Raw genomic sequence first — 10,905 nt, 5'->3', positions numbered from 1 at the left:
GTGAGTTGGGTGGTTTGGTGGCGCTTCTGAGGGATCTGCTTCTCGGCTCTTTTCCTCACCTCTGAATGTCACTCTATAGAGCAGGCCTGGGCCAACTTGGGCCCTCCAGGTGTTTTGGACTTCAACTCCCACAATTCCTAACAGCCGGTAGGCTGTTAGGAATTGTGGGAGTTGAAGTCCAAAACACCTGGAGGGCCCAAGTTGGCCCAGGCCTGCTCTAGACGCTGTAGAGTTGATGCAGCCTGTTGCATTCAAAGGAAAATTGGTTTACATTTTTTTTAAAATCTAGCTCAGAATGGATGTCCTGAGGCCCCTTCCACACAGTTGAATAAAAACCCATATTTTCTGCTTTGAACTGGAATATATGGCAGCGTGTTCCTACGTTCCACGTTCCAAACTTCATTTTTCTAATAAAGCAGTTTAAAGCAGATATTGTGAGATTTTCTGTCTTGAGATTCTATGTTATATGGCTGTGTGGAAAGGCCCTGAGTTAATTCATCGGGAAAAGAATAATTCCTTTATTTTTGCCATTCTAAATTTTTGACATTGTTGAGCACCCCTTAACAAGAATTCCAAGATACTCCCATAATTGTCTGCAGAAGTCATACAATTATAGAGTTGGAAGAGACCTCGTGGGCCATCCACTCCAACCCCCTGCCAAGAAGCAGGGAATCCCATTCAAAGCACCTCTGATAGATGGCCATCCAGCCTCTGCTTAAAAGCCTCCAAGAAAGGAGCCTCCACACTCCAGGGCAGAGAGTTCCACTGCTGAACAGCTCTCACAGTGAGGAAGTTCTTCCTAATGTTCAGGTGGAATCTCCTTTCCTGTAGTCTGAAGCCATTGTTCCATGTCCTAGTTTCCAGGGCAGCAGAAAGCAAACCTGCTCCCTCCTCCCTATGGCTTCCCCTCACATATTTATACATGGCCATCATGTCTCCTCTTAGCCTTCTCTTCTGCATGCCAAGCATTTTGGATAAGGGATGCTCAACCTGTGTAGTGTTTTAGGGATGCTGAGCTGCAAACAACAATGTCATCCATTGCTGAATTGCTGCAGTGCTGTTTGAATTTGAATAGTGTGTCATAACAGAATGAGTCAACAAAATTTCTGTTTCCCTTAGTCATCACAACTTAGCTTTCTACCTTTCTGATGCAACAAACACCTGACTTGGTAAATCATTTTCTCAGTAGGGCAGGCATTCTCCGTGGAGATTTTGCGTGCCTGCAATGCGGCCCTTGAACCTTGTTGGATAAAAAACATCCAACCTGGACATATTTTCTTGTTTGTATTTGGTAATGATAAACCTAGGTTCGTGAAAGAATCAATTGGGTTAAATTTTAACAAGCAGTTTTCTTTCTCGCACGGTAGTACTTTTGCATTTGTACATGAAACCAAGGAAGCGGTAAGTCCTGATATAGCTATTTTCTTTGAAATGAAATCTTTGGAATCAAAAATCAGCTGCCTAAATTGCAACTCTCATTAAAGATGGGATCATGGCTTTGACTGGATAATCACTATTGTGGATCAGAGTGTTACTATATCTGTTACTGGATTGGAAGAAAAAGTAGGCAAGATATCTATTTTTCTAATTTAGTATTGAAGATGGTGAATAAATAAATAAATATGAGTTATTTATATTGTGTGTGCAGCGTACATATTGCTTTACAGAAGGATGGATCCTTGCCATGGGGTGGTCTATTGTGTAAAACTGACAAGTAACAAAACAGAGAAGGTGGAGGGACATTGAGATTTGGAAAGTAGGAATATGCACTTATTTCAGTTTCCCATATTTGTGTCCATAATACTAGGGCATGAATGGGGAATGTCAAGCTCCAGGTTTCAATCTGATCTTCTTGGGTTTTCCAAGCCATGGTGCTTCCCCATGATGCTATCACTTCTTAACTGCTGGGTTTTGATCCATTCTAAAAAATAGAAATGTCTCTTCTAAGCCTTAGGCCCCATCTATACTGACCATTTAATGCAGTTTGAATCTAGCTTCAAACGGTGTGGCCAGACAACAAACTTCCACAAAAGTGTGCAAAAGAAAGCCCTTAAAGTGCATCAGTGCTCTGTAGTTTGTGCAATCCCAGATTTCCTATGTAATCATCTGCATAACGAAACCATTTTCTTCAATACTGGTTTGAAAGGGCATTAAATGGTCAATGAAGAAGGGGCCTTTGATACTGGCTGTAAATGCTTCAAGACGAAGCCACTTGTTCTTACAATTAGAATTTGCTTTTGGGCCTGGTCTGACAAAAGGTTCTCCTCTGTTGCCATGATTGAAAGATTGAGCCAAAGGCTCAACCTAGAAAAACTGGATTTTGAGGAGGAATTTGAAGGTAGTAACTGGGGGCATCACATAGGTATATTATTCAAATATGATAAACCGTTCCCATTTTTGAAAGAACCCTGATTCTTCTTCTTCATTCACTCAGTCATCTCCGACTCTTTGTAACCTCATAGACGAGTCCACGCCAGAGCTCCCTGTCGGCTGTCGCCGCCCCCAGTTCCTTCAAGTTCATGCCAGTCACTTCAAGGATACCGTCCATCCATCTTGCCCTTGGTCGGCCTCTCTTCCTTTTTCCTTCCATTTCCCCCAGCATCATGCACTTTTCCAAGCTTTCCCGTCTTCTCATGATGTGACCAAAATACTTCATCTTTGCCTCTAGTATCCTCCCCTCCAGTGAGCAGTTGGGAATTATTTCCTGGAGGATGGACTGGTTGGATCTTCTTGCAGTCCAAGGCACTCAGGATTTTCCTCCAGCACTAGAATTCAAAATACTATTCAAATATGATAAACCGTTCTCATTTTTGAAAGAACCCTGTTAAATTGACCCTTTTCCTAAGTCTGCCCTAAAATATTTCAGGGCAGGATACCTTATTCTAAAGCTGTTCTAAAAATGTCTCCAGTTCAACATGAATCAAGTACATGAAGTTTCTATGTGACCTTATCAATCAACATGATTATTATCTGTGAATGTATCCTAGGATAGTATTACTGCAGCTGCTTAATGAAGCACAAGGAATTCCTTGTACTGTTATTTATTATGCTATTTTTCTGCCTTGCCTGCCCTGTGAAGTATGGTAGACTGGGAGAAACATGCTTTTGCTATACAGTAGTCTTTCTCTGTGTGCCAATTTCAGGCTTGAGTAGCAGACTGTTTAATCACACAGCAGACTTTTAAGAACAAAATCTCATTTGATCTGATCTTTTCTTAAGACTTATTTAAAAGGGTTTCTTTGTTATCCATGTACTTTAATTTTTATTGTACCCTTCAAAAAATGGCTGGGTAGGAGAGAATTGAAAATAGTGCAGGAAAAGCTTTGCCTTAAGTACTGACCTGCCTCATTTTATAGTAGTCTCTTTCATTGTTGATGCTACTGTCTTTTTCTGTTTTATCCTTATAATGTTCAAAATCCAAAATGTTTTGGCATGGGGAGGAGAAGAGAAAGGAAGTCCCAATTGTGTCAGCACTCGTTCAAATTTCATTATTGGATCTGTTGGCCAGTGCCTCCATTTTTAGGAACATACTTAATGTATTTATTTCATTAAATTAGGGGTGTTGTTTTGCATATCCTTTCAAGGTTGTCTTGGCTATTACTAAAGTTGAGTAATGGGTTTCAGTTTCTTCTATTGCTTTAATAAACTCACTTGGTTTACCATCCTTTTGCTATCCTGTTGTGGCTTTACTGCAGAAAACCAAGTTTTTTCCTTTCAAGAAGCTCGGTTCAGATTCCAGTATACAAGCACTTTCTTTCAGGCGTGAGTTTTTATGCATTAGAAACACGTAGTTTATTTTTAAGACCAACAGCTTTTTTGGTTGTTGGTATGGTTTGGCTTTGTATTTCATTCTGATAAAATATAGACTAGATGTTGTAATGATACCCCAACTCCTCTTAAGACATGAACATTAAGTGTTGTCAAGCTTGATCTTGTCCATATTTTTCATTAATGTGGAAACAGGGTGGTTCTGATACAGGGGCTCTTGTTGTTTGGATACACAGGTATTATTGGATTAAATCTAATTGGAAAGACAATACAGATAAGGGTTTTTAAAAGGTTAAACTAAGGTTGTTTGTAGTTCTGTATAAAGTTGAAAGAACAGCATTAAAGAGCGTTGATGTTGAAAGAAATGGAACAAAAGTCATAGGGTAGGCAAGATTTCTGAATGGGTGGGGCAGTAAATTGAACAGGAGCCAAGGGGTGGATCTGCAAAAGAAGGTGAAGAGTCCATCAAATGATAGACTCAGATGCCAAATCTAGTATCTGTAGACACAGATATAATCAGAAGGCTAGTGAATACAATATACTATAGTAATAAAAGTCTGATGCAAAAGGTAGACTTTGAAGCTTATTTGAAATTAAACAGCACAGGCAGATATGAACAGATAAGAATCTTTTGAGCAGTGAACACAGATACCTCTGTAAATGGAGACAAATTAAGTTCTCTAACAGGTTAAAACAAATTGTTCCAGTAGAAAGAAAAAAATGTTGAACAGAACGAAAGAAAGGTGTTATTTCCCAAATGTTTTCATTGTGAAGATAAACAGAAGACAGAGTAATGACGTGGGTGCCTTACTCTTATTATAATAAAGAGCAAGAAGGCAGAAAATGTTGTGCATTTGCTGCTGTATTATATAATGCAACCTTGTCAAAAATGGTCTATTTTTAAAAGGCAGTTTTTGTAAATTTGTCATGATCTGAAAAGCTTTGGACATTTTATACATTATATTTTCTTTCTCTTTAATGTTACAATTTTCTAGGAATTTGCAATATGTCATGCTATTGGTACTACAAACCAAAGATTATAATGGCATTGACAGAGAATTTCCATCTCAGAATTATTTGCATCTGATTTGGAAGCAAACATTATTCAAAGATAAAGAAGACTCTGAAAGGAAAATTGGATATGAAAACTACAGCTGAATACACTTCTTTGTTCTATTCCTCTATGGACAGTGTGCCTTAGGGATGAGGGATATATATGGGTGAGGGTTACTCCTAGTTGCAGTCTGGAAGGCTGGAAAGCCATACATCTCTGCTGTCTTGGCAGTTGTGGAACAGCTTGGAATGGTATCTTTGTAAAACAATCTCTAAACAGCTGGCATCCCCAGCAGACGAGCTTCCCATTGTTGTTTTTTAAATGACATTTGTGTTCTGTGTCCACGTCAGCCTTCTTGTAATGTGGTAGGATACAGAAGTCTCTGTCTGATTACAATTTTTAGTTGAATTGCTATATTCATGCCAATGATCTTGGAGTGCTGTTCTATTAAGAAATTATTTGAGTTGGAGCTCTAGATACTTTTTTAAGTGCAGGAGAGGAATGTTTGCATATGTACTGAATTAGTTGAATGCAGTCTGAGAATAAATTGTTCTGTAAACTCAAAAAGAGTCCTTCTGATAGTGAACATTAAAATTCCCTGTGTAGTACTGCAGCATGAAGTATGATATTTGCATTGGTCTTTGCAAACAGGCCAACATTTTAGGATGTGGACATGCTGTGGCTTTATAGGTGTTGAACTGATACTTGTGCTCTATCATAATTTTTGTCTCCAGGATCTTCTGCAGCTCTGGAAGTCCTGACTGAAACAAGAGCCTACAAGCACCATGGCACTTTCATGGATCACAGCCATTGCCTTATTTGCACTTTCCTCCATTTGCTGCATAGTTTCTCATCCCAACCGAGAAATGTGGTTTCAAGATCTTTTCCCACTTAAGGTGTGCCCTGCCAATGCCAGCGAGAAAACTTTCTATGGCATCATGTTTGATGCAGGAAGTACAGGAACACGAATTCACATTTACACCTTTAAACAGAAAAGCTCAGGTAAGATTGTGTGAAAAAGTTCTCCAGGTTAGATGGTGTGTGTTTTTTAGAATAATAATAAGAATAATAAAATTTTATTTGTATGGTGCTCTATCTTCCCGGGGGGACTCAGAGCAGTTTCCAACATAATAACAGGCAAACATTCAATGCCTATACAGAAAAAAACTAAAAGTACTGTATAATGAAAACAATAATGCCAGGGGAAGGGGAGGAATTGCATTATGAATGTATTATAAACCTTGGCTAATACTCATACCAGTTAGTTTGTTTATCACCCAGATTTTGGAAAGCTAGCTTATTTATGTTAGAAATTCTTAAGTCTCATTTCTCATAGTAATTTTTCCAGCTTTTGTCACTTTTTATCAATTTATAGAAAGTTATATGTTTTTAATAAAGATTTTTTTTTGTTTCATATCAATTCTGTAATTGTCATGCTTCTTGAGAAGGTTTTTTGTTTAAGGGACAAGGATCATGTTTTTGTCATAGAAAGCATCAAGGGATTTTGAGGCTGAAATACTAAGCAAATAGTTTGACAAAGATAGAAACATATTAGTGACATAAGAACTAACTTTATGCCATCTATTTAATTCAGTTTCTGAAGTGAATTCTTAGGTTAGTATCAGTTATCTATGGGGATACAAAAGTACTTTTTCTTAAAGTATGTTGGCAGAAAGGGAAATGATATTTTCTAACTTAGAAAGTGATATTGTTTCATAAGATGCTTAGCTGGGAAAAGAGAAAAGGATCACTGTTCAGGAATTGTTAGATAATATTTTTCAATTCTTTATTTTGATTGGTTTCTTGATATTTCATTTTATTTATGTTCTTGGTTACCCTTGAACTTCTTTTTGCACCTGAATTCTCAAACTTCAAATTGGACTTTCCTAAAATATAAAAAGCACTATGAAATTAAGGGGGTGGTCATAAGTCAATAGGCAACTTGAAGACACATATATACAAACACGATAGTACTGGAGCTGCACAGGTCCATCCGCCGCAGTACCATGATCCAAATAAATCAAATGCAATGTGCTGAAAGACATGCTTGAAAAGAAACAGGAGGAGGAGGTGACCTTGATACTGGAGTGACTTGATACTGATGTAATGAAATCATTGACTCTTTGTTTCTGCATGAAAGAAAATTGAAACTAATACTGTAGCTAACATGAGTGAACATGCTGACACAAATGTACCCAATGTGCGGTGGAGGAGGAAATAAACATTCTACCGGTAGCAAATAAAGAGGGGTAGGGGCATGACAGGCTAGGAACTCAGATAATGCAAGACTTCTAATCAAATTAATGGCAGGTTGGGCTATTCCTGCTTGAATAGAAAGAAAGTTTCTCACTTAAATAGCACAGTGGAAGCAGAGTGTTAATCAGGAACAAATGACAATGGACCATAAAATCTTGTATGGTACAGCCTCCTAAACAATAATCCCTTCATATTCACTGCAGTTAGGGGCATAGGATCCCATGAAAGTGAGAAAACTGGAATTAAAAAGTTTGTTTTTTAAACTGAGAGAATATTTCTCTAGGAATCTTTTGCCAGAACTTGACCACAAAATCACACAGGAGAACCTACAAATACTTAAAGAAGTTTCTCTCTGGGAATCTTTAGGTTTTCCATTGCAATTCTATGAACTGAATTTTCTACTCATTTACTGAGAACGTCTACAGCAAAAAATCCTATTACAGGGGCACAGTTTGTAGAACATTCCGTTATGTCAAGAGTATCCGATTATACTATCGCTAATATTTGGTATGGAAAAATAATACTAATCTTGATCTTCACAGTACACATGTACTATAAAAATTTCAAATATATCCTTCCTGATTGTCAATAGTTCGGTCATATACTGTATGAAAAGAGTGATTGTTATGTAACTTTTTAATGTAATCTTTGCAGAAAAGTCTGCAGAGTTAGAAGGGGAAATCTTTGAATCAATAAAGCCAGGTCTCTCTGCATATGCTGATCAGCCTGAGAAGGTAAGATGGGGTTTTGTGATTATTTAGTAACTTTCCTTATTATTTAACTCTGGAATAGGCAACTATAACCCCTCAGGGTTTTGAGACATTTAATGTATAGAATCATGGAATTGTAAAGTTAGAAGGGGCCTCATGAGCCATCAGATACACATGAAAGGGTTCTAGGAGTCTTAGTAGATCACAACCTTGAACATGAATAAACAGTGTGATGTGGCAGCTAAAAAAGCCAATGCAATTATAGGTTGCATCAAGTGAGGTTGTAGTGTCAAGTTTGAGGGATGCCATAGTCCCGCTGTATTCTGCTTTGGTCAGACTTCACCTAGAATACTGTGTCCAGTTCAGGGTGCCACAATTCAAGAAGGATATTGACAAAGTGGAATATAGCCAGGGAAGGGAGACCAAAATGGTAAAAAGTCTGGAAACCATGCCCTATGAAGAGCAGCTTAGGGAGCTGGGTATGTTTAACTTGGAGAAAAGAAGGTTAAGAAGGGACATGATAACTATATTCCAATATTTGAAATGATATATTGAAGATGGAGCAAACATGTTTTCTGCTGCCGTTACAACCCTCAAGGTATTTAAAGAGGGCAATCATGTCTTCTCTTTAGTTTTCTCTTAACCAAGCCGAACATGGCCAGCTCTTTCTGCCAATCCTCATATGTTTTGTTCTTAATACCTTTAAGTGTTTGTTGCCCTTCACTGAATCCACTCCATTTTGTCTATATCCTTCTTAAAACTACATGCCCAGAACTAAATGCAGTATTATAGATGAGGCCTGACCAAAACAAAATTATAATGGGAATGTTCCATGATGTAACTAGCTAGTAGTTATCCATGACCTACCATGTGATACTTTTAACTGAAGATGTGAGGAATTGAACTGGGACCTTCTGCAGGCAAAGCATGTGCAGTCCTACTAAGCTGTACTGTTTAGAACATCATCAGAGGTACATAAAGGAGGAAAATAGACAAATCCCTGCACTGAAGCAACATTCAGACTAAAATGAAATATTAGCAATAGAAGTTTGGTTGAGAAATGAGAACAGTAAGGGATGTGTGGTAGCAAATACAACTGCAGGTATTTTAAACACAGCTTGGGAACAAGAAGTAAAAAAATGAAGTCTTGCCAAAAAAAAGGTTGGGTTTTAAGGTAGGAACTGAAAGAAGAGTAATATTATAAAGAAGCTTTCAAGCTAGTACTGAACTCAACATCATTGGTGTTACTGTCTTGCTTTCTGTTTAACTTTAGGGAGCTGAAAGTGTCAGACTGTTGTTAGACATGGCCAAAGAAGCTGTTCCACCCAGTTACTGGAAGAAGACTCCAGTAGTCTTGAAAGCCACAGCTGGCCTGAGGCTGTTAGCGGAGCACAAAGCCCAGGCTCTTCTCTCAAAGGTAACATGGGCTTGTATTTCTTGTCGGTGGTATACAAGATATACAAGTCAGGCGGGTCCTTGATTGCTTCTGTTGGTGTCTGCTTTCACTCTCCCTCTCCCTCAAAAAAGGTCAAATGTTTGTAGATACTCCTATTTTGGTTTCTGGTATCTGGAAGCTCCATGAAAAGCCTTAAATCTGGACTGCCTTGTTTTACTTCCTACTGCTTTTTGTAGAAAAGGAAAGTTGTGACATATACACTCCATTCTGTGAATAGTTGCAAATTCTAGGAATATCACCCAGATTTTTTTCTTTTCCACAGATCAGGGAAGTCTTTGAGGAATCTCCTTTTTTAGTTCCCGATGATAGCGTTAGTGTCATGGATGGCACTTATGAAGGTGGGTCCTGAAATGGAAGAAAAACAATGGTGCTGCAGGGAATGGATGGGAAGGGGGTACTGCCTACAAAATCAATACAAAGAAATTGAATTGTGAATAGTAAAAAAAATGGGTGGTTGGAGAACATGGAGTACCTGTGCTGAGTTCATCTGCCTTCTGTGGGAATTCCGTGTATACATACTAGCCATCCTGAGTCCCAGTGTTGGGCTAGAGGTGGGATATAAATCAAGTGATTATTAAACACAGTTGCTGAAAAGGATAAAATATAAAGAATCCTTTGTTGTACTGATAAAATATCATAAACTAATTACCACTAGATGAAAAGTACAATTACTGATAGGCAAGTTGTCTACTTCATGCAGTTTATCATTGGAAAAAGCCAAGCAAAAGACAGATTTCACCAACTGGTATGGTAGAATCAATGTGTCTTGACTGAATCTGACACTAAGAAGGAAATGCTTATTTGTTTTGTCACATGCATAGTTTGTACCTCAGTCAACATCATGTGTTACATGATCTTGCTCATCATAGTGTTTGAGGCACACATCCTCATCCTGATAGTGATGATAATACAGATTTATAAACCAACCAACGAACAGTGTAAATATGGTCCAAGACAGCCTTATATGTTTGGTGTTGCATCATACCAGTTTCATACTGAGTTCAGCTTGGATCCCCTTCAGCCATACTTTCATCATGTTGATTTGGTTAACAGTCTCAAAGCAAGGTGTTGTCGAAGGCTTTCATGGCCAGAATCACAGGGTTGTTGTATGTCTTTCGGGCTGTGTGGCCATGTTCCAGAAGCATTCTCTCCTGACGTTTCGCCCACATCTATGGCAGGCATCCTCAGAGGTTGTGAGGTATGGATAAACTAAGTCAGGAAAGGAAAGAATATATATCTGTGTAGAGTCCAAGGTGTGGCAAGAGTTCTTTGTCACTGGGAGCCAGCATTAATGTTTCAGTTAATCACCCTAATTGGCACTGGAAATGTTTTGTCCCTTGCCTGGGGGCATCCTTTGTTCAGTCAAGTCCTCATTGTGTTGGTTCCCATCTACTGTTTTGATTTTGGAGTTTTGTAATACTGGTAGCCAGATTTTGTTCATTTTCATGGTTTCTTCCTTTCTGTTGAAGTTGTCCACATGCTTGTGGATTTCAATGGCTTCTCTGTGTAGTCTGACATGATAGTTGTTAGAATGGTCCAGCATTTTTGTGTTCTCAAATAGTATTCTGTGTCCAGGCTGGTTCATCAAATGCTCTGCTATGGCTGATTTCTCTGGTTGAATTAGTCTGCAGTGCCTTTCATGTTCTTTGACTCTTGTTTGG

The 10,905-nt window shown here is 38.4% G+C and overlaps 1 protein-coding gene across 3 annotated transcripts in view; it reads left to right on the top strand.

Annotated features, from left to right (window-relative positions):
* Nucleotides 1-10,905, top strand: part of entpd5 (ectonucleoside triphosphate diphosphohydrolase 5 (inactive)) — a 29,810-nt gene that overhangs the window by 127 nt on the left and 18,778 nt on the right. For 2 of the 3 annotated variants that reach the window (XM_008125781.3, XM_008125689.3), the window contains exons 2-5: nt 5,557-5,824; nt 7,733-7,812; nt 9,062-9,205; nt 9,507-9,582. In XM_008125781.3, the coding sequence (XP_008123988.1) occupies nt 5,608-5,824; nt 7,733-7,812; nt 9,062-9,205; nt 9,507-9,582 (517 nt within the window). In that variant the 5' untranslated portion in view covers nt 5,557-5,607. Of the gene's footprint in view, nt 1-1,252; nt 1,402-5,556; nt 5,825-7,732; nt 7,813-9,061; nt 9,206-9,506; nt 9,583-10,905 lie in introns of those variants that run through there. The other variant, XM_008125740.3, reaches the window with a different exon arrangement.

The sequence above is a fragment of the Anolis carolinensis genome, chromosome 1, assembly GCF_035594765.1.
Source record: "Anolis carolinensis isolate JA03-04 chromosome 1, rAnoCar3.1.pri, whole genome shotgun sequence".
NCBI classification, from domain to species: Eukaryota; Metazoa; Chordata; class Lepidosauria; order Squamata; family Dactyloidae; genus Anolis; species Anolis carolinensis.
Note: the sequence above shows the minus strand (reverse complement) of the source record. Positions and strands in the feature narration are given on the sequence as shown.